The following is a 24,396-nucleotide window of genomic DNA, read 5'->3' as shown; positions in this document are numbered from 1 at the left end:
TGGCCCACCTTACCGGGTGACCACGTCGTGGTCCAGCAGAATTCATAGTTTACCCACCCTATTTTTTTACCACTACACCTCTGGTTGGAACAACATGAAGATGAGTAATTACTGACAGAATTTTTATTTTCGGGTGAACTAACCCTTTAAGTCGGCATGAAGCAGAAGTTGTGACAGTCTTTTCTAACCTATTATGATATATATATCTGAGTGAAATAACTTCTCGAACAAGAAAAAAATGTAGGGCGGGACTTGATTTTGTCCATTTGGATTTGATTGGATGGTTGTGGTTTGCTATTGGTCGATCTCATGTGAGTGACAGGTTGATCCCGCCCTCGCTCCAGTAAACACGTCATCAGAGAAGAGATGAGATGACGCTACAAGAGGGAGTGGAAATAATTTTTTATTAAAGATTATGAGGGAACATGAATTGAAAAAAATAATATTGTGCACAGAGAAATCATTTATAATAAATTCTTACAAAATTTCTTACTGATATCTAGTAACAGGTTTGGTTCTTATGTGCCTAGATTTTCAAGACATGGTGTTCAAACTGTCACAAAGAAAGTAGGCAATTTCTCACTGAGGTGCTTGCTCAGCATGTGAGAGACGTTTGGCACCGAAGTACACACTTCAGCCGTGAGAAGTCATCTTATAAGAAGTCTTACAGGGTGTGTCAGATGAGAAAGCGTTCTCGCAGAAAGGCAACAAGCAGAAAAGATTACCGTACATGAAATTCCATAAAGCATGGAGTGACAACCAGTGGCAGAAGGTTTCAGAAGTTTGCAGTCTTCCCGAAGATGAGGTTGTGGCTCGGTCACGGTCATCGTGGGTTAATGATGTGAGGGATCAGGCCAAAATTGATGGGACAAATATTTCGAACACTACAGATATAATACTTACAGAGCCGTGAACTCAACATAAGTGAAGCTGTGTGGGATCAGAAGACCTGGAAGTTAGGGACATTGTGATTGACAGACCTGAAATTTTCCTGTTGTCAATCATTTTATCCCTTAAAACTCATCTTTGATCACCAAAATTACATATTTAAAAGGTTTTTCCTTGAAAAAAAATTCTTCATGCCTTAAGATAGCTTGAATGTAACTCTCTACACCCTTGCCTTATTTAGTATACGTGGTTCTATGAATATTCAAATTAGCCCCGCCTCCACTCACTCACCAGCTCAGAGATTCATTGATGTTGATGATGATCACACGTTGACGTGATTGGTTACAAGGTAGTTTGTGACGATTTCAAACCACTTTTTTTTTCTTTGATTCACTGCAGTTTTAAGGAGAAAATACTCAGCAATGGTGTTTACTTATGAATTTGCACATGGTTTGTCTTAAAGCATATTAAAAACACCACATAGACATAAACAACATTAAAAGCTTGATTTTCACCACAGCGGAACTTTAAAGAGTCATGGAAAATGAATTTTATTCTACTGTGCAATGTATTATGATTATCTATAATGTCTACAATATGATAGATCTATGATATAATATGGTTTTGTAGTCTTATTTTAGTATTATTTATACTATTGTAGTATTTATTAATATATTTTAATTACTATTTTCAGTTTTCATTTTAGTTTTAGTACATTTTATAAACTTTTGACATTTAAAAAAAAAAAAAATTCTTTTAAGTTTTTCATCTAAAATGTTATTTTATTTAATCTTCAGTCAAATTAACAAAAACTATGTTTAATAGTTTTTGTTTTTGTTACCAATCGAGAAATTCTTATTGCACTTAATTGGAAAGGTCATGTAAAATGTATAGAAATTCACTATTGGATATTATGGAAGCCTGTTTCAGCAAACATTAAAGATGAAAATAATAAATCTAGTCACATTGTGAGTTATAAATTCACACTATGACATTTAAAATTGCAATTACGAAAAGATACATTTGCTACATATAAAGTCACATTATGACATGTATGGTCACAATTATGAGAAACAAAGTTGCTATTTTCAGTAAAAGTTTTTTTAGCTAATAATATTGCGCTAAGAGTTTTGACATTTCATAGAGTCTTTTCTTGACTTACTCTCCAACAGATAAGACCAATCTGGTCTCGGAAAACTGTTCCTAATGCCCCATAATCCACTGAGCTGAGCAGCATCCTCAAATAAACCAAGAGCAGTTCTGTCATCAGTATGCAAATGCTGTAGCCAGCCGTACCATCTCATATCTGTTCACTCCTTCTGTAGGAGCCCGAAGAACCCTCAGCAGAAGATCATCAAACGGGTCATTGGGATCGAGGGTGACTTCATCAAGTAAGTTTGTTCGAAAGTTGTTGGTGGAGTTAGAAATGAACCTCCAAGTTTGATGTGGCCTAGATGGCTTTATGATTGATTCTTGGGTCGAAATGGAAGAATATTGTTTTGTTGCCACTAAAATGTTGCCTGAAAAGTGTTTACACAGACTAACAGGCCTTTGTAGCAGCAGACAAACCGCTAGAAGGATCTGTTTGAGCTTACTATACACGGCAACTGAGACTCTGCCCTCTTTAAATGCTTGTATCGCACAAAATGCACCATTTAGCCGTAAGTATCATTAAACATTAATGTCTCATCAAACCATTTATGGCCAACAACATTACATCTCAAGGTGATCTTGGGATTCGGTCGAGGAAATCCCAGGCTTGGTGACTTCGAGAGTTTGATTTCAAAATGATTCATATGAAGACAAAGTTAATTTAGTTTTATGATGGGTGAGGTTGAGAAACTACCATTAAAAATCCTAAAATCTCCTCCACGCTCTCGCTCTAGAGCGCTCACAGCACTGCCTGCAATGGATATGAGCTATTGCTATGTCAGAAAGTCATCTTAAATATAAAACAAAGACTGCAGCAGCTGTGCGAACATTAATTATTGATCTTAGATTTAGAGAGCGAGGCAAGAGCCAAATGCAGGATTGGTGGATACATGTTGCTGGTCAACTGTGAAATAAACAATGAAAAATGAAAAATAGCCTGGGTTTCCTGCATTAAGAGCAATCAGAATACATTAGTGTGTTAACACATCTTTTTTTTTTCTTTTTTTCTTCAACAGAACGCTGGGATATAAAAACCGTTTTGTAAGAGTTCCAGATGGACATCTGTGGATCGAGGGAGACCATCATGGCCACAGTTTCGACAGCAACACATTTGGACCGGTAATCAATTAATTGCTTGCTAATAACTAAATCTCTAGTCAACATTGAAGGATGGAAACAAGTTATATCTAGTGGCCACAATTAGAAATGAACTCTTAATATAAGCAACCACCAACCGCATCTCGGCGAGTTTCGCATTACACGCGTTCTATTAAATCAACATTTTTAAACATATTCCAAAAAAAAATTCAATGTTTTACTTTTAAACATAATGGATGATTTGATTTAGTAACTAAAATCACACATCATCATCTAACACTTGAGTATCATCCAGGGCTTGTTGTTGATGGATGATACTTAAGTGTTAGATGATGATGTGTGATTTTAGTTATTAATTATATTTAATATTTAGCATTAATTAAACCTGTTAATTGATTGTGATGTTAACAAATAATTAATTGTATAAAAAGTGAAGAAGGCCTGAGAACCGAAACGTTTGTGTTTTCCTCCAAAGTAACAAAAGATTTTGAATTTTGAGTGTGAATCATAACTGGATTCTTAATCTTAATGTTACTAAAAAGATGTACGCACCAAAACGAGACGAGAGAGCGTGGTGTAAACGACCTTGTTGATTTGATTTAGTGGCATAAACATTTTTTGTTTAACTGATATTATTAGGCATGGGGATTTAGAGAAATGTGTAACTTTAACACATTAAAAAACATAAAATATAAGCTCAAAATAAGAATAATGATAATGTTTTATTCATGTTACTTTACCAATAGGTTTCAAATATGTTATTAATAATATTATTTATTTTTAATATTTTGTATATACATACCATTCAGAAAATAATACTTTTATTAAGCAAGGATGTGTGCATTTGATCAAAAGTGATAACGATGTTTATAATGTTGCAATAGATTTGTTTCAAATAAATATTTTTTATTAATCAAAGAATCCTGGAAAAGATGTATCACAGCTTCCACAAAAATAAACTGTTTTCAACATTGATAAAAATAATAAGAAATATTTCTTGAGCATTAAATCAGCATATTGCTGATGAATGATGCTGAATTACATTAAAAAATATATTCAGAAAGAAACAGTTATTTTAATAATGATAATATTTTAACAATATTACATTTTCACTGTATTTTTGATCAAATAAATCAAGAGGGACTTCTTTTCGAAAACATATTAAAAAAGTCTTACTGACCCCAAACATTTGAACGGCAGTGTAGGCCTAAATAACGTACATAACTAGTTATTGAATTGCCTATAGCAGGCATAGATGCATTCATTTGATATGAATATGAATTTTAAATTTCAAAATGAAGTATTCAGGTAGTCATTTTCTCTTGATGTTATACATTCGTCTGATGCCACAGGTGATCGATGAAAACTGCAGTTTCAAAGGATGTTTTCTGGAAGCCACAAATAGATGTGGTTATAAAAAATTCAACAAAAAGACAAAGATTGCCACTTTCTGGGGACTTTGTTAACAGCCTTGATGTGCTCGTCTGTAAGGTATAGAGATTGAGGTATTATTGGTTCTTTGAAGATGCTTCTTTGCTGCACGGATCCTCGGATACATTATTAAACAGAGAAATGATTCCTTCTCCCGTCTCAACTCAGACTGTGACCTCTCTCACTACAGTCATTCACAATACATCAAGATCTGTTGCTCAGAATCGTCCTTGAAATGTTTAAATGTTGGGTTTTGCTTACTTGGACTGAGAAAGAAAAACAAATGGCCCTGTCTGTTAAATCACTGACTCAGCATGATTTTGTTGTGTACCTTCAGTACTCGCTGAGGTTTGTCCTCAGGCAGATTTTTAATGATGCTTCTTGTCAGAAAGCAAATGAATACGTTTCTCACTGAACCACATACTTCCTAGGTCTCTTTTATTATTGTTTCACATCCATTACCCAAAACGCTTTCTGTTCTCTCCAAAGACCAGGGCCAAAACATGCAAGGGAGGGATATATTTGGCGAAAAGCATTGTTTTAAATTACTATGCAAATGCACTTGTTGGATGTTTCAGGCAATTGCTTTCACTTTTACCTTGACTTGATGTATAATAATGCAGCAAGATGTGTCTGCTTACGTGTGTATGGAGGGAAAACCGTGTCTTTTTTTTTTCAAGACAACATTTAAATCTTTCTGAGAATTTAGATTGATCTTTAATTCTGCGTTGGCTTCTAATGTTGTAGTTTGAAATATTTTTATTCTAAAAAATACAGACAAGACTCCAGCGTTTCCCAAAGCACTGATTGAAAGTCAGGTCACAAAATCCTGACTGTGTGTTTATTTTGCCCACAAAACAGCAAAATGTCAAACGGATTCGACTCAGACATGCAATTTGTGGAATTAAAGCAATAGTTCAACCAAAAATTTACATTCTGTCATCGTTTAGCCTACTCACCCTCGTAGGGCTGCATAGTACTTTCTCCTTTCTACAGTGGAAGACAAAAGGAAGAAAGTAGAACGTTTGTGGGTGAAGACTCCACTTTTGTTCACTTTCAACCACTTCTGTCCTGATTTCTTCGAGGGGAGGGTCTATGAGGGTAAATCTATGGGGGTTTTTTTCACATCTTTCGATGTGAAATATCAAAAGATAAGCACACACAATTTACTTATGAACGTGCACAAAGATGACAGAAAAACACGGAGAGCTCTGAAAGCCATAAGATCACGCCGAACGCTGTGAGGTTAGACATCAGGAATGGTGAGAGGTTACGTTTTTCATCTGCAAACCAAACTTAGGTCTCCAATCGACTAAGTTTAAATCCCATCTGGCTATAGCGCTTCCCATAATGTTTACACGTTAGCTCAGTAGGCGGTCTTTTGCAGCTGTTTGAACACATTCGACCACATGAGCGTAAGCAATCCGGTCAAATGTGTTTTCGACTACCTCTGCAAGGGGTCGAAAGTTGACAAGCTCAAAACGTTTTAGACCACGTTTACACTTGTATTGTATTTAGCGTCGTCCAGTTGTGATCTGATCGATCAAAGCGCATCTTTATACACTAAAAAAAATAAGCTGTTGAACGAACTTAATTAAATTAAAGGTATAGCGGAGCATTTTTTACTTCCGGGTGGATCACCTATACTATTGGTCCTCCTAATTGTCAATCATTCTGGTGAATCAATCAAACTTTTCAAAAAGTGGAGAGGGCGGGTCTTATCTAAAATTCAGAAAGATCCTCCACTATACCTTTAAGGAAAACTTTTCCACGAAAATGAATTACATTTTTCCAACAAAATCTAATTTGTTTGAAATGATTTGTTGTAATCTTGTTGTATGAACTTAAATTAATTTAGTCATTCCTGCTAGATAAAGTTTTGTCAGGTTGACTACATTTAATTTTTGCCCTGTCTAAAATCGCCATCATTATAATTTTAGTTAATTTGACTCTACAGTAGAGGTGGGCGGATCGATCCTGAAGTATCGATATATCGATACTGACGTGGTATCGAAAAGGATCGATCCTCACATAAAAATATCGATCCAAATGTGTGTTTTTTTACCAGTCATTTTTTATTAATTTATCACGCAATTCAGTGCGTAAAATAAGCTTCTAAGTTGAAAAATAAGCGAATGTTAGCGGATAATTGTGTAGGATAGAACTTTTCTCCTAGTCATCCGGATACAAAACGAAACCAATCAATCACAGAGAGCGTTCGATGCTGGTGCTTCGCTGAGCTCACAGGCCCAGTGCGTTTGGGAAACAAAGCCTTGCTTAAATGACAGAGAAACAATCGGGAGATATTTCGCAATAAACAAACCAAAAGTGTACATAACGGTTCAAAATGTTGACGTCAGTAAGATTTTTTTAATGAAATTAATATTTTTATTCAACAAGGATCGATGCATTAAATTGATCAAAAGTGACAGTCAAGGGTTTTACACTGTTAAAAAAAATCTACTTCATATAAATGTTGTTCTTTCAACTTTGTTCATCAAATAATTCTGCATAAAATGTATCATGGTTTCCACAAAAATATGAAACTGTTTTCAACATTGATAATAATAAGAAATGTTTCCTGAGCAGCAAATCAGCATATTAAAATGAATTATCATCATGACTGGAGTAATGATGCCGAAAATTCAGCTTTGATCACATGAATAAATTACAGTTTACTATGAAATAGAAAACCTATGTTAAATTGTAATATTCCAGTTTTTACTGTATTTTTGATCAAATAAATGCAGAAGAGAATAAAAAATCTTACAGACCCCAAACTTTTGAACAGTAGGCTAGTATACTAAATACTAATAGGCTAGTACTATAATTAGGGTAGTTTTGTAAAAGTCACTGACTAATTACAGGCGAGTTGAGAGCACAAATCACAAAATATTTAGTAGTCATGAGAACGTATTCAAATTTAGCATATTAATGATGCATTCACCTCATATATCATGACACACTGCTCTAGCACAGGAAAGTGCATACAAGTTCAAGTGCATGCTTTTAAAATGAAAAAGTATCGGTATCGGTATCGGCGATACTGGCCCTGTATTTACTTGGTATCGGATCGATAACGAAATTTGCAGTATCGCCCACCACTACTCTACAGTTTTTACCAATAATAGGAGCTACTAGTGTTCAGTTTAATTAAAACCACTTTTTACAGAGTAATATTGAATATTACTTATGCAGGTCTGCAAAAGAGGTTTAATGCATGTAATATACTGAGTGCCCACAGCCCTAAACTAAACACAGTCGCCACTCTTCTGCATAATGATGGTAACCACACAATTTAAAAACATTACAGAAAGTCCTCTAAGTTTCTAACATTAGTGAATATTAAACACTAACATTAACTAACAACATCTTTCCATTTACAGAAAAACACATAAAATAACACTTTAATCCCTAAATTTACCCTCCTAATGCAGTCCCTTGCAAAGCATGCTGGGAACTACAGATCCACTGCCCAGTTAGTTGTCAACAAAAATGATTCATGTAGTTTTCACACAAATTAATTAAGTAAACTTCAGTTTTAAATATATTAGGTTGATTGAACACAATTAAATTAAGTTGTGACGAAATATTAAACAATTGTGTTACTTTTGCTTAATTTAATTAATTTAATTTAACGAGGCAAAAATTCATTTTTTGAGTGTACCAGGTGTAAACAGGGCCTAGGTTCAAAACAGGGGTGGTGGTTAACAGGTTTATCAAAACTATATAGACAAGTGGAAAAGCTATAAAATATAACAATGTTATCTTTACCATGTAAGGACGTAGTAAGATTTTCAGTTTAATTTGAAAATGGCAAAGCAAATATCTATAAGTTTATTACTTTTAAAAAGCCTAAATTGGATATCAAAACAACAAGCAACCAAGTCTAGCACGGAATCCGTTAAATTCCTTTAACACAAACTCAGACACTTGTTTATGATGAGATCATTTGCGTGTTTAACCAAAAGCCCGATCTGTTTATAGTTTAAAAAAAAAAGTAATTCATAGGCCTAATATTTATACTGTCATTGTACTTTACACTTTGCCCATCTTGTTTTATGAAGGCCCACCCACTTGAACATTTCTAGCCTCGCCCCAGATATAGACATAAAAAACCCACAAGAAATTACTAAAACTAAAACTAATTCTGGACTGGTAAGATTCTTCTCAGAGCTTCTCTGTAGTATTTTAAACTTGTATTGCGGTCTCGTAATGCTGTTAAACCCAAAGATTTGTGAGGTCTGTATCATCCCTTGCAGGTTTGAGTACATTATCACCCCTTCAAGTCCCTCCAAACCTCGCAGGTATTTACAATACCCTCCAAATCAACGTTTTTTTGGGAGCTTGTTGGAATGTCTCCCATGTCCTTCTGGCTATAAAAAGCAATGAGGTCCTGTTCTCTTCTAGCTAGAGAAATATTGCTTTGTATTCACTAGATGAGAAAAGCATCTAATTCTAGTCCCAGTTGGTCTTTGTTAAACGACAGCCTATCAAAAGCTACTTTCTCCTTGAGAAATTGACCGTTTTGTTTGATTTTATAGAGCTTTTCGTGGTAGTTTAGCTTGATGATTGTGATCTCTGCAGGTTTCCCTGGGTCTTATCCACGGCCGGGCGTCTCACATCATCTGGCCGCCCAGTCGGTGGCAGCGGATCGAGCCGTCTGTCCCATCAGACCGAAGACCACTGTTAAACTGGAATGGAGCGACGGACGACAGTAATGATGACTGAAATGAAGGACATCCATGTCAACCCTCATGTACAGTAAATGTAAAGTCATGTGCTGTGGACTATAGAAATGTTCTTGTTGATACCATGTGGGTCAAATCAGATCCTAAGAAAGACTATGCCGTTTTTAGCCCCAGTTTAGGCAGATATTGTCAGTTGTAGTCTGTTTTGACCGGTCTGTGCCAGGTTGAGGATCAAATGACACACAGATAAAGGCAAAATCTATTATACACTTAGTTTTTAGCAATAAACACATTGTCATACATTTGCCAAATTATTTATTTCTAAAGGTCAACGTTATACATATATATTGTTTGTAACATGGACAAGTAATCAGTATCACAGACTATCAGCAAGTTAAACCTATTTATTTTTGAAGAATTGTCAAATTAATTCTTCAAAAATAAAAAGATCATTACTCCAGTCTTCAGTGTCACATGATCCGTCAGAAATCACTCTGTTTATTTGGTGCTCAAGAAACATTTCTTATTATTATCAATGTTGAGAACAGTTGTGCTTCTTCATATTTTTGTGTAAACTGGTTGTACTGTCACTTTTGATCAGTTTTATGCATTCTTGCTGAATAAAAGTATTAATTTCTTCCAAAACAAATCTTAATGACCTCAGACTTGAACTGTAGTGTATGCATATTCAGATTTACAAAACAGAAGTTTACTGATAAACCCAAAATTACTATTTTAAAAACCCATAAGAAAAATTCTTAGAGGAAAGTAGCATTTAGTAAAAATATACATATATACACACACACACACATATATACAGTATATATATATATATACATATACAATTGTGTATATATACAGCTGTGGTCAGAATTAATGGCACCCCTGGTAAATATGATCAAAAATGACTGTAAAAAATAAATCTGCATTGTTTATCCTTTTGATCTTTCATAAAAAATTTGTGCAAAAATCTAACCTTTCATTGAAGTAAAAGAATTGAAAGTGGGGGGGAAATCACATTATGAAATAAATGTTTTTCTCCAAAACGCGTTGGCCACAATTATTGGCACCCCTAGAATTATTTACGAGTAAAATATCTCAGAAGTATATTCCCATTAATATTTACCTTTTTTTTTTTTTTTTTTTTACACCAGGGTGACTAGGAATATGAAATTGTCTAGCTATGACTTCTTGTTTCACAGGAGTTTAAATATGAGGACACACAAATGCCAAATTCCCTGAATCATCCATCACAATGAGTAAAACCAAAGAATATAGTTCTGATGTGCATCAAAAGATTGTTGAACTTCACAAAATAGGAAGTGGCTGTAAGAAAATATCTAAAGCCATTTCCACCATCAGGGCAATAATTAAGAAGTTCCAATCAACTAAAGCTGTTACGAATCTGCCAGGAAGAGGACGGGTGTCTATATTATCTTAATGGACGGCGAGGAGGAAAGTTTGAGTGGCCAAAGACTCTCCAAGGATCACAGATGGAGAATTGCAGAGATTAGTTGAGTCTTGGGGTCAGAAAGCCTATAAAACAAAAACCAAACAACCCCTACATCCCCACATGTTGTTTGGGAGGGTTTCAAGAAAAATCCTCCTCGCTCCTCCAGAAATAAACTCCAGCATATTCAGTGGTCAGACATGACTGGATCTTCAAAAGGGACTGGATTCTGTGGTCAGATGAAACAAAAAAAGGGCTTTTTGGCAGCAAACCCACCAGATGTGTTTGGTGCAAACAGGGATGAAGAGTACCCCATGCCTACGGTTAAATATACAGCTGGATCTTATATGTTGTGGGCCTATTCTTTTGCTGGAGGTCCTGGACATCTTGTTCAGATACATGGTATTATGGATTCTAGCAAATACCAACAGATAAAAAATCAAAACCTGACGGCCTCTGCTAGAAATCTTATAATGGGCCGTGGTTGGATCTTCCATCAGGACAATGATCCAAAACAAACATCAAAATCAACACAAAAATGTGTTACAGAACACAAAATGAAGCTTCTGCCATGACCGTCACAGTTCCCTGACCTGATGAGTGGGCTGAACTGAAGAGAAGAAGCAGCAACATGGATCTGGGAATCTGAAGGATCTGGAGAGATTCTGTATGGAGGAATGATCTCTGATCTCTTGTCAGTTGTTCTCCAAACTCATCAGGCATTATAGAAGAAGACTCAGATTTGTTATCTTGGCAAAAGGAGGCTGCAAAAAGTATTTAATAACAAGGAGCCAATAATTATGGCCAGCATGTTTTGGAGAAAAGCATTTTCCCACCCCCCACACACACACACTTTCAATTCTTTTACTTAAATGAAAAGTTTTTTATTTTATTTTATGAAAGATCAAAATGATAAACAATGCAGATTTATTTTTTACAGCCATTTTTGATCATATTTACCAGGTGTTCCATTAATTCTGACCACAACTGTATATATTTATATATATATATATATATATATATATGCATATATTATACATGTGTAGTTAATATACAAGTGGCTAATAAAAAATAAAAAAAGCTCTTAAACTCATGAAACCTTGGTGTGGTAATAGTCTTTATGGCAGCTATTTGCAACTTCTAATACATTTACTAAGTCAAATTAAGCCTCTGCTTGTGTCATATCTGCTATATCCACCTGTTCTGTGCTTGTTATGAAGTATTTCATATGCACAGATCCAATGTAAAAGCACAAATGGATGCATTTTTGTATCGATCTTGTGCTCCCTAAGATAGATTTGCACTTAAATGCTATAGCAATGAATTTTCCTATTGCTCTAAGACAGCCTTCCTCGAGGACGTCGAACATCATGCAAGACTAAACTCGATAGGATTTAATATGAGTGGCCACAGGTCAATACGGATATTCGCACAAGGCTGTGATGAGTTCAATGGCTGTCAAACATAAATCAACAGAGACAGCCCTGGGGCGCTGGGGAATAGACACAAATCTTAGGATACTGCCGGAACCGAAGATAATGGAGCCGCAGCCAAGCGGGGCTTGAGGATCCTTGATTTTAACGGTGTGTGCGTGTACGCGGCAGAAAAGTGTTTTTCACGTCTGACATTCTGCGTTCCTTGCCCATTCGGAGTAAATAAGATGTCTTGCATTGGTGACGAAGCATGATTTCAATATCAAGCTTTTAATCTTCTCTATAGAAGGACACGGTGAACGAGCATGTCATAGCAACCTATTTCAGTGCCCACAAAGCTCTTCAGAGAGGAAGCAATTTCTCATTGAACATGACAACCACATTACATATCCACAAGAGGAAATTGAAGCCCCAAATTGAATTTACCTTATACAGAGTCAAAGAGATGTGAGCTTTCACACGTTGATGGAAATGCAATCTGAACTGTGTGCGTTTCGCATGAAGCTGTTTTAGACTGTGGATACATTTAGTTCACATCATGTTTTTTATGTTTTAAATGGGCTTTCCAGATAACTTGGAATTTGAAATGATATCCAGCATCTGATCTCAAGGTGAGGCGGATACGGCGGATCAACCCAGAGAGATCGTCCAACGTCATTTCCAAGATGATGCCGACCACGGAAACTTTCCATTGGTCCATTTTCATGTGGAGTTAATTAAGATTTTTTTTTATTTTTGGGTGAACTGTCCCTTTAAATGTCCTTTTCATAGACATTGAATTTTGTCATTGCCACATGTTCAGGTTGGAATGCCAAACTGGTTTCATTAAATGTTGACTTTGTTGCTAAAATACACTCAAAAATAGATGAAAAGGTCACAAAGCTCAGTTATATGTGTAAAGCGGTACTTTAGGGAATATTGTTTTAATATTTACTGTGCAGCTGTGCTTGGCACTGGAATATAAAGGACTCTAGCTTTAATTTGAAATATATTCATATTCAAAGTCAATGCATAAAGTTGTACCAGATTGCAGAAACAAATTATGCAAAAAAAAAAAAAGATAAGGATAATCTTTTCTCGACCCTCAGAGCCACTATATGATGATGTGCCATTTTAAAATGATTACAGTTCTTAACCAGAAAAAGCTGTATAAACTATCAGTCAAAAGTTTGAAATTATTACGATTTTTAATGTTTTGTAATGTGTGTGTGTAGGCTGAAACTTCTACATCCCCATAAAGAGGCAGAGGGTTGCTTTTTCCAGCTCTCTATTCGCTCATGATATGGCAACAGGCTGCAGATTCAGACTGACCCAATTAAAACACCGTCCTCAGCTCTGGGCCTCAAGGCAGCTTGCAGTTGTGTGGTTTCACTGATAAGCAACAGAGCAAAGAAGCCGCTGTATTATAACCTGGCTTTTGTGCTGACATCCCCTTAAGGCCTCAGTAATGGCAGCCACAACAAGGGTAATAAGCTCATTAACTGATTCAGAATGCATGTGGCTTTTTGTATGCTATCAGTGCACACTTTGCATCTTCTTGTCTGGACCCTAGGGTATTTTTGAAACTAGGTGATTGTAATAATATATTGGAAATTAGTGGTTTTTGATGGTTATCTCAGGTGTGGCATCAACCCGAGAGAAATCGGAAAAGTTTTCTTTCCTCCTGGGGGTGTGAACCTTCATGGCACAGCAATTAAAGAGCAAGGAGAAATGCTGCATTTTACAGGTTGAAATTAAAGTCGGCATGAAACGTTGTGATAGTCTTTTATCCTCTAGTGAAACGGCTTCTCGAATAAGATCAAATGTAGGACGGGACTTGATTTTGTCCATCTAGCATTGATTGGAATGTTGATGTTTGCTATTGGTTGATCTCGTGTGAGTGACAGGTTGATCCCGCCCTCACGCCAGTAAACGCATCATCTGAGAAGCGAAGAGAAGAGAAGAGGGGAAGTTATTTTGATTAAAGATTATGAAATATGATTTCATATGATTATGAAAATGTCTAAATTTATAAGAAGAACTGCAATATTCCCAAAAAACAACAAGAATTGTCGATTTTGATTTCATGGTGACTTCAAAGCAAAATGCAATTCCTATATTTTATTGGGATAATGACTCATGAAAATTCTTTCGAGGGCAAATTCATCTTTAGAGCCTCACTAGAGCAGAATCTGTTTACCAACTTTAAAATAGTGAAGCAGCGCCATCTTGAGGCTGAATAGAGACATCAAGGGTGTTTTTTAGTAACGTTCTTATAGCATTCTAGCGTTGTTGTTGTTGTTGTTTTGCCATTCTCCTGCTCAGTGCTGTTTTCTTTAAGAGGAAAATGAGATTAAAACAGAAGAAAAAAAAAGCTGGAAGACCATCTTCGACCAACAAGAAGCCAGCTGGACAGCTTAAAGTGATAGTTCACACACAAAAATGAAAATTGTGTCATAATCATTCTTAAGTGTTCAACAGAAGAAAGAAACTCATACAGGTTTGGAACAACATGAGGGTGAGTAAATGTTGACAGAATTTTCATTTTTTGGGTGAACCATCCCTACTCCCTGGGCTGTGTGATGCGCGTCCTCCAGGCCGGTAGGTGGCGCTGCGCACACTCAACTTAGTCCTTGAAGAGAAGTTGTTTTGAAAACGTCTGTTCTGTACTGTAGCTGTGATCATACAGTGGGGAAAGGGATATTAGCTTTAATCATCTTTCTAACCAAAAGGACAGCCGGGTTGTCTTCATCATTGGTAAGTTTTTTTTTTCCAATGCGTTATTTCTTTTCTTGGGTTTGTCCTCATACAATGAAAAAGAGGCAGTCCGGTTTGTCTATGCTAGTTTTGTGCTAGTAATGAACAGCTCATTTATTTGGAGAATGTCTCAGGATGGGACAATTAAGATAAAATATAGATAAAATAAAGCAAATGTTCGTTATTAGTGAGACATGTCAAGTAAGTTACAGTTTGGTAGTTAAAACTATTGACTTGGCGACACTAACTAACTAAAACAGTTTAAAATGGAATAAATCGTTGACCACTGGCCATTGCAGTATTTTAAGATGTGATAATGAATGATTTATTGTTAAACTAATATTAAACCTACTCATAGCCGTTTTGTGAATATGCATATGATCTCATATGACTCTTAGTGAAAATGCATATTTAATATAAAAATATAATGCAATTTACGTTAATACATCTTATATTATCAGCGTAACATCTATTGAACACTGAATTTAAAAAGTGCATATTATTTTTAACGACTATTATTTATAATGATCAATACATTAGTAATATTGTTTTATTTTTCATATAACTTTACATTGGTATTAATGTGAAATTATTAATTAAAATGTCCCCTTTAGCAGCTTGATCTCGAAACATGATGAAATTAACTGAATGTTTGGCATGTAAATTGAACTCATATTTCTGATGATAATTGTTTTTCTTCTCTCTCAGATCAGCCTGTTGCTGTGCCCTTAGGCCAGCGTTTCAAATGAACATGTCCCTTGCTCAAAGAGTCCTCCTGACATGGATCTTCACACTCATCTTCCTCATTATGCTGGTCCTCAAGTTAGACAATAAGATCACTTGGAGCTGGTTCCTCATCTTCCTCCCTGTCTGGACCTTTGATCTTATTCTCCTCCTCATGCTCATTGTCAAAATGGCAGGCCGCTGCAAGCCGGGGTTCGACCCTCGCAACGGGACGGAGAACTTGAAGAAGCGCGTTTGGTACCTCGTGGCCATGCTGCTTAAACTGGCGTTTTGTCTGACTCTCTGTGCCAAATTAGAGCACCTAATGGACGTCTTGGTGAGCTCGGTTTGCATCCCTCTGTGGGCTCTGCTCATCGGGGCCATGGCGGAGCTGGGCTACAACGTTTTCCACTTCAGAAGAGACTGAACGTATGAACGGTACTCTTTGAAAGCCAGCAGAGAAGTCTTTACTGTATTCTTCAGGAGTAAAATCATCTTGAAAGTAGATGTTATTCATAAGGAAGGGAATATATAACGGACAATAAGAATGTACAGCTATTTAAAGCTCTTTATCAGGAATTGCTTGTTTCTTTCAGGCTCAAGGATGAAGCTGAATAGCCTACGTTTCGTGTTCACAATGATGCAGGGAGGTTAACGAATTTTGGCTCAGTGGTGAGTTTCCACTCAGGTGACAGAAATGACTGATTGTGAATGTTGCTTAGAATATTTATTGCATTTTAGTGAAACACTGAGATCATTAGCAGCGTACCATAATGGACATTTGAAAAATAACAGTTAACATGCTGCATACACACTGTTTTTTTTCCAACCAGTACTGTAACACAATGTGGTTTGCTAACGGAAAAGACATATGTTCTAATGGTGTATAATTTATAAGTCTGTCTCTCTTAATCATACACTTATTTCTTTTGCGTTGCAGCACTTGCATAATACATGTTTACGAAATTTTATTTTCTCTTGCGCAGAGTGTGTAAATAATAAAAAGACATAACAACATCCTTGTAATTAAAAGATGCACATTTATTTTCCATCCATAAGTTATATTTACAGATGTTTTCAAGATCATGCAGAGGTGTTCAAATTCAGCACACAGCTTTCAATTATTCTTGAGATTGGAAATTTGTATTATTACTTGCTTTACAGTTATATTTCTTATTTATTCATTAGTAAATTTTAAGTAATTATAAACCACCTTTTTTACTGAATTTGAAATGTCCTCTTATTAGAAATAATTGTCTGTGCAAGGTACTTTTTGGGGGTTTACAATTACAATGTTTGAAAATAACACTTGGTGCAATGAAAATAATAGAAAATTACAGATGCTTTAATTCAGCTATTAAAAAACTGATAATAAATAGTGCATATATCCATGTAAACAGTCATGGATTGGCCCAGATTTACAAACATTTATAAGTAAAAAAAAAAAAGTAGCTGAATCTGTAAATAGCATTGTTTTATGCAATACAGTATTTATAAAGCAACACAAGAGGGCTCAGTTGTGTATAAAAATGCATATCTGTACAGTTCAAAAAACAACATAGATACAGAAACATTTGTCAATGTTTATTCCAATTCCGACAATTTACTATTATAGATCAGTAACACAAGAGTGTACTTTACCTTTAAGGACTTTCGGTTTTCTTCTATCGTACAAATTCAAAAGATAGCTTAATTAAATTTAATTGGTTGGTTTTAGGATTGGTAGGTAAATATTAGTTTGCATAATGTTTCGGTCTTATCATCATTCTAACAGTCTTAAAAGCTTGTCTTTCATTGGTTGGGTAATATTCCATTGTAATGTTGTGCCACGTACCCCAAAATATCCCATTACGTACCCCTTTGTACTTTGATTGATAATATTTCCCATTTAAGTTTGCAGACATGCATGCATCAAACCACCAGCCTGAGCTGTAATAGGCCCCGCAGTTTCCAGAGGGATACTGGTCATTGTCTCTGTCCGGTGTGGTAAAAAGCTTCTGGTCGTGATTGTATTTATTACTGAACTGCATGGCATTACCGGCTGTACCGGAATAGCCACCGATGGACAGGCGGTATTGTTGGCTTTCATTGGCTACATGGAAGTGGTCATAATGGGCGTATTCTCTGACACCCTCAAAGTCTTCGATTTCTATTCGCAATGACATGTTTTTTGCCTTTGTCAGAAAGTGAATCTTGTCATTGCCAAGCCAAAACTCCCCTATTAGTTTACCAAATCCAGTCTTGTACTCGTCCCAGGTGCGATTGAAGCTTGTGCTGCCGTCAAAACGGTGCTGAATCAACGTCCAGCCCCCACCAGAGGACTCCATGTCACAGAAAACATGAAACGTGCTGTTTTTCGGCCGCGGCGTTACTCTGTATACACCATTCCTTCGTGATTTCGTAATGTAATCAGCGCAGTCTTGTGCAGGTCCTTTTTCTGTAGGCAATAAAAATTATTTTAGGTTACCTCACCCCTCTGTTGATGATAAATGCTATTACAATGTGTAAACAACCTAAATCTGCATGCTTACATTTGGTTAAACATCTTAGGGCGTATTTCCTTACAATTGTCATCTAGAGAACTATAGAAGCCTTTAAGGAGTTTGTTTTTGTTTTTGCGAAACTGCTTTGAAACCAGATTTATTGTGTAAAGCGCAATACAAATATATTTAATTGGGTTGAAATAAAAACATTCAGCTGAAAATCTGGATCATATAAAAAAAATTAATGAAAACAGGGCAAAATGCACTGAAATTGTTATCTGTCCCCAACAAAAAAGCTGCACTCGGCAGACAATGCTTAATATTTAATTTAAGAGATATGCTAGGGCTGTTTTATATAACAATGTGGACCACCTATTTTTTTCCTCCAATCACTGGACATGTGTATTTAGGCACGGGATGGTACTGAACTTTGTCTTCATGCATTAATTATGCTTTGCTGAAAAGTTTTTGACTTTGAGCCTTTCCTCAAGCTCAACAAAGACACCACATCCTGATACATCAGAAAAAAAGAAGATGCCTACAGCTGGTCCTCTTCACAAAAACCACAACATCTGCTTCTCAGATGAGGATCCATATCCACTTATCCCTAATATGGAGCATTTTGGAATCTGATCACACGATAAAGATAAAGTGCAGAGTCACAGGAATGTGTGTTAGAGGATACTGAGGATAAAATGATTATCTGGGTTGCTTTTACCTATAGTCATTTTTGAAGATGTGTTGCTGTTTGCACTCTCCTGGAACCTCTTTATACAAAGAGTCATAGTGACTTATTTCACTGTACTGTAAGTTTTATGTCAAATAAACATGCACTGCTGCCATACTCTAAATACTCTGGAGTGCTTTTTTTCAGTGTGAAATAAGAGTAAATAATCCTTTACCTTGGAGAAAACGTAAAAATGAACAACTGGGGTTGGGCAAGAACATTCCTTACCTCTTCCAGAGTCCAATGGAGGCCTGGTCTGGGTTGTAGACTTTTGGGTTGGCGTAGTGTTACAATCACTGAAACAGGTGCTGTTGATCTTTTTCTCTACTTGCTCTCTCTCTGTTACCTCATCACTGACTGCATGTGATTTAAATCCCTCAGCTGTGTCCTCAGGGCTGAGTGAGAAAAGTTTTGAGCCTTTAATTTCTTCAACATTTGTAAGCGTTTCCAAAACAACTGGAATTGTGTTCCTCCCTTCACTATAACCTTGGTCCGTGTCCTCACTATTTGGGTTGGATAATATCTCCCCAGGGTTTTCTTCCACTCTGTCTTCATTAAATGTAATAAGTTCAAGTTCTCTTGTTGCTCCGATATTTTCAAAGCTTATGGGTGTATCCTGACTGACATTTTTAGCCATTTCATCATGTATGTTTGTCACTGTACGAATGTTTTTTGAACCATCTTTATGGTCTTTGTGCGTAAAAGAGAGCGTTGAGGTTGTGAATTGAGTTGTTCCTGGTTTCTCTTTCTGTAAGGTGGATGCAGTTGGCCTTTTCTTCCCGCTGCTGGTCTTTTCCACTTCAAATGGGTGTTGACTGCTGGTATCAGCGGTTTCCAAACTAAATATCTTGCTTTCTTTCCTATCAATAGGTGAATTTGATACTCCACTTTGAGTTTTAGAATCCTCTGCATGGTTCCCAATGTTTGATATCAACACAGTCTCACCGTTGTCTCCAATTCGGTACTTATCTTCTTGAATCTTCTCCAAATCTTGTATATCACCTGCATTTTGAATCTCTGATTGTGATTTTGACTCTGTAATGTTGTATTTTAACCAATGATTATCCAACACGTTTGACCTCGTCACCTGCGGGATGTGTTTGATTTCTTCTTTTTGTTCTTGTTCTACAGTAGATGTTGCACCAGTGGGACTGAAGAATTGAGTCACTGTGCTTACCTTTGTCTTGAAGCCTCTGTTTATATTTGTCTCTGTTTGAGAGATTGGCTTCTTCCTTATGGAACTTTGTTTTATAATTCCAGTGCCATTTTTCCTGGCTATATTGCTGCTTCTGACCGGAATGGACAGCTTTGAAGGTACTCTAATAGTCCTGTTTCCTGACATTTTGTTTATAATATTAGGTTGTCTTATTTTGGTGCCTCTAGGTGAAATCACAGTTGTTGGATGTATCTCAGGGTGTCTTAGTAGGTTTGGCATCACATATCTTATGTTGTCTTGACTTACTTCATGTATCTTGCTGATGTTCTCGCTATTCTTTGCTTGTTCCTCTTCAACTTTAGCTTTGAGTGGAGTTATTGAAATTCCCCTTGTCCCCTGGCCTACCACAGGTGATTGAACCGTACTGGTCAAAATCGCTGTACTATCGATCAATTTACTCTTTACAGTTGGGACAAGGTTAGGCTTCACTAGATCTTTTTCCAACAAGATGGCTTTGCTGTGCCTCGGGATGTCCTTCTTCACTGTCCCTGCACTCAGTGAGTCAATGCCGATTTCCTCCTTTGCCCCTTCAATGAACGTTCCTGGCTGTATCTTATCTTTAAGATCTGCTGACAGTGGATTAACTGTCCTTTCATTCAAAGTGATGTCAGCTTTATCCAAAATTGTGGAATCAATTTGTCCATTATTAGTTTCTGTATTTGGGTTTAGATATTTTTCATTTTCCACCTGTCTGCCTCGGAAAGGCAAGTCCTCTCTGTCCACTTTGGAGCTAGTCTCTGCCTCTCTACTAATAACTACCAGACTTTCACTCAGTCCCACATGCTGCCTTTCCTCTTTAAATGTGTTTGGCTGTTCAGCTTGGTTTACAACGCTAGAGATTGACTTATTTGTGGCTATGAGACTCACATCCTCTTGGTTTTCTTTACTATGTTTTTTTGGAAGTCTTGCAATCTCAGTCTTGTTTACCTTTCTCAAATTGTCCTCAATAAGTATAGTGGCTTGGCTTGCATTTTTCAGGGCATGTCCATCATCTGTTCTGGGACCAGAAACCCTACTGATGTCTTGTTTGTTTTGGTCATCTATTGACGGGATCAGTCCACTGATTACACCAGATTTTGTGTTTGCTACATGAGAACTTGTTTCCTTTACCCTCATAACACCACTTCTCGCTGGGGAAAATCTAGCCCCTTCTGGCTCAGTCTTGACCGATATGTCCCCAGCTTGTGGATTAGTCTTCCTCACCAAAGCAGGGTTCTTCAGTCTGTCTTCATTGTTAGCCTTGACAACTCTGCTGTTTATGTAGGATCCCTTTGGCCTCAATCGTCCACCTACTCCAGGAAACTTTACAACCCTTCTGTTCCCAGCTGATGTGCTTAAATCCATTGTATTAGTGTTAGCATCTCTTGAAATGCTGCTTAACCTGTTTGGATCAGGCACATTCTGCACTCTTCTTCTCGCCGCCAGGATGCTACTGATGTTCCTTACATGTCCATACCTGAGGTTGTTTGGCTGCAGTTTCCCATGGGTTGCGAATTGTACATCGTCCTTTTTTCTAGGAAGAGATGGTTCTGTTAATTCACTTTGCTTTGGCTTGAGTTCCTTCTCTTCAGGCGTAGGTGAGGCCACCAGTTTGACCTCAGATATATCCTCTGGTGTCTCATCAAGCGAGAGGTTAAATATTTTTACTTCCCCGCTCATCTCAGACCTCTGATCTGTGGTGCCTTGGTTTAGATCAATGTTCCATCTCTGACTTTCCAGAATGGAATGATCGAGCCTCTTCACACCACCCTTGACAGTTCCTTCACCTTCTGATGTGTCTCTTTGCGGTAGGGTTGAAGTGAAGATCCGGACAACTTGTTCTCCACTATGACTTTGTGTCTCCTTGATGCTAATGTTATGCCTTAGACTTTGAGGTCTCTTTTCCTCTTCTTCGTTGTGGTCCTTCCATTCACCCCTCTCAATACTATGCCTCTCCTTACATTCTTGGCAGTCCTTTCTCAGCTGGTTCACCACTTCCTTTAGGTTGTGCAGCTCCTTGGCCATTTTTTCCAGCTCCATAAAAGACCTGGGAAGCTGGATTGAGAGAGGAGGGAGGGTAAGTCGATATGGGCACAAGTTCTCCTCATCCCCGCAGTGCCCCAGGGGCTTCAGCTTTACCCATGAAGTAGCGTCCTCTGAGGTTTCTGGGCAGATGTCACACACAGAAAATGATAACAGGCTTCCCCATATGTAAAATACAGCGAGCCACATTGTGTCCTGTTTGGTGAGCAGGTCTGATCAGTGTCGAGGAGTGTGAGAGAGAAGGAATAGGAGGGATTGGAGGACCACCTCCCTTTATACAAGTACGAGAGCTCAGAGAGGGGCAATGCTCTGTGATGACTCTCAACAAAAAGAGTCATAAAGTAACAGCCTCTTTGCAGAACGGTCAACACAGGATATACTCATTTTATCAATAATATTTATCTCAATATTGTGTCTTTTTTGCTTATTAAAAAAGGAATGATTATTGACAATACTTTTATTTTACAAATAAAAACGTAAAAATTTTTTTGATAAATTTGTTATATATATATATATATATATATATATATATATATACACACACACACACACATACAGTGTCTATGAAGAATGCAAAAAAGTTTTAGTCTTTTTTGTTTCGTTTCCCCAGTTAAAATGTCTAAAAATTCTTAAATCAGGATACATTTAACACGGCATAATACTTGCTTACTCAGAGAATGTATCTTGAATACAGTGTATTTTGTCTTATTGCACTGGCTGTATAAGTATAAACAAGTTTAAAAACAATAAAATATGCTAATGTCATAAGACAAAATGCACTTGTATTAAAGATACAGCATTAATATCTAGAAAAGTTGCTTCTCAGTTAAACTGATCTTGTTTTAAGGATTTTCAGATTTTAATGACAAAACAAGATAAAAGTACTTAATTATTATTATTGCAATGTTTTAATTGCCATGGTTTTTAAGCAGCAAATAATCTCTGTTTTATGCATATTTGTTTACCACTGGTCTCTATAAAATGATTACCCTTATTTCGATACATTTGTTTGATACATTGTACATTGTTGATACATTTTTTTTCATCTCTTAAAATGATGACTTCTCAAGAGACAGTGTTGAAATACCAGCAATGTTGTGTATGTACTGTTAAACAGCACACACACATTTTCTTTTTTTTAACATTATTTCAAGCTTTTTAAACGCTTCTGAGAAGCAGAATGTGATTTGTCAAAGTCATTTGTGTTGGCTGACCCTGACATTTAATCTAAACCATCACAGTTACGATCAGTCTTTAATCTAGAACATAATGCATTCTCTGCATATGTCATTTCCTTTCTCGCATGTGCAGATATGCATATGTGTGAGAATTATGATGGCAGCAGCTTCTCAACATCCTGCCAATAAAGCAGCATGCCCCACACACACACATATGCACCCAAGCCACAGAAGATTCACAGTTGCATTACAGTTGCACTCTAAAAAGTGACTAAAGGTCTATTCAGATGGTACTATTTTCCTAGATATTTTTGTGTTTCTTTCATACTTTCATTTAAACCATGAATTGAACAAGCCTGTTTTTCCCACAAAACCTCTAACAATTTTGAAACCAAAAATTACTGCTTTCAGGCATCCTCTGAGAACTCTTATCCCACCTGGACGGGAGTGTCTGTGATTACGGTATTTATACAGTAATGTATGATATTGTTGTCTGAAATTATTCCTTATTTACCATGTTATTTGAATGTAATTTTGACAAACATGTTCTAAGATATTGGTCTTTCCCCATTCAGGTAGATTGCATGACAACAAACAGCTGCCAGGGGCGTTATCAAGATGGCCACCGAGCAAACTTAAGTTGCCTTCAAAGCATTTTGGTAATGCCCACATCCAGACAATGGACATTTCCAATTTAGTTAAACTGCAGAAATCCAAATCCCATTCGAAAGAGCACATGTATTGACACACGTCCTTTGTTAGTATCTGCAACTCAAATGTTGATGTTAAAGAGATGTGGCGACGCCACATCAAACTGAAAATGTCATTACGAGAAATGTTGTAACATTTGTTTAAACAATGGAGCCATAGTAGTCCAGACTTTAGGCAAGAGGGGAAAACATTGAGTCCAAGTCTCTCTAATTTCATTAAAAAAATTAAATCCCCCACCAATGTTTACAATGTCAACCTGTGTCCAAACAGAATTGATCGTCTTTAAAGTATAATCTTTTATAGCACTCAGCAGTTGATGTATTACGAGCCAACTCCCAGTTTTATTACCACTAATAAGAAAAGCCTTACCATTTATAGGCAGGACTGTTATTGTTTGGTGCCCTTTATTATGTCACAGTTTGAAATCCTAATGGGATGGTTCAGCCCATCGGTGTCT

General features: G+C 36.7%; 3 protein-coding genes across 5 annotated transcripts in view; 2 read left to right on the top strand and 1 right to left on the bottom strand.

Moving 5' to 3' along the window:
• Positions 1-10,007, top strand: part of immp2l (inner mitochondrial membrane peptidase subunit 2) — a 91,272-nt gene extending 81,265 nt beyond the window's left edge. Inside the window, exons 4-6 of one of the 2 annotated variants that reach the window (XM_084396894.1) lie at positions 2,214-2,279; positions 3,057-3,159; positions 9,157-10,007. In XM_084396894.1, coding sequence (XP_084253020.1) covers positions 2,214-2,279; positions 3,057-3,159; positions 9,157-9,300 — 313 coding nt within the window. In that variant the 3' untranslated portion in view covers positions 9,301-10,007. The remainder of the gene's footprint in view (positions 1-2,213; positions 2,280-3,056; positions 3,160-9,156) is intronic. The other variant, XM_084396895.1, reaches the window with a different exon arrangement.
• A 4,753-nt stretch (positions 10,008-14,760) lies between these two features.
• On the top strand, positions 14,761-16,619 carry tmem60 (transmembrane protein 60). 2 transcript variants are annotated; one of them, XM_084398087.1, is made up of 3 exons: positions 14,761-14,879; positions 15,588-16,040; positions 16,199-16,324. In XM_084398087.1, exon 2 carries the CDS (start codon positions 15,625-15,627, stop codon positions 16,027-16,029), a length of 405 nt encoding a protein of 134 aa, XP_084254213.1. In that variant the 5' UTR covers positions 14,761-14,879; positions 15,588-15,624; the 3' UTR covers positions 16,030-16,040; positions 16,199-16,324. The 2 variants fall into 2 exon arrangements, with proteins under 2 accessions (XP_084254213.1, XP_084254212.1); XM_084398086.1 differs by having other exon boundaries at positions 15,588-16,619.
• Positions 16,620-16,632: 13 nt separating this feature from the next.
• fgl2b (fibrinogen-like 2b) lies at positions 16,633-22,265 on the bottom strand. The gene is made up of 2 exons (XM_084398085.1): positions 19,041-22,265; positions 16,633-18,039 (listed from the first exon to the last, which is right to left on the bottom strand). The coding sequence occupies exons 1-2, from the start codon at positions 22,237-22,239 to the stop codon at positions 17,336-17,338; spliced, it is 3,903 nt and encodes a 1,300-aa protein (XP_084254211.1). The 5' UTR covers positions 22,240-22,265; the 3' UTR covers positions 16,633-17,335.
• Between the last annotated feature and the right edge of the window lie 2,131 nt (positions 22,266-24,396).

The sequence above is a fragment of the Rutilus rutilus genome, assembly GCF_951802725.1.
Source record: "Rutilus rutilus genome assembly, chromosome: 23".
Lineage (NCBI taxonomy): Eukaryota > Metazoa > Chordata > Actinopteri > Cypriniformes > Leuciscidae > Rutilus > Rutilus rutilus.
This window is presented reverse-complemented; position numbering and strand designations above follow the sequence as displayed.

Coding starts and splice junctions, on each gene's coding strand:
- tmem60 (XM_084398086.1), top strand. CDS start 15,625: ATGAACATGTCCCTTGCTCAAAGAGTCCTCCTGACATGGATCTTCACA.
- fgl2b (XM_084398085.1), bottom strand. CDS start 22,239: ATGTGGCTCGCTGTATTTTACATATGGGGAAGCCTGTTATCATTTTCT. Junction 18,040..19,040: donor TCCATTGGACTCTGGAAGAG/GTAAGGAATGTT, acceptor TATTGCCTACAG/AAAAAGGACCTGCACAAGAC.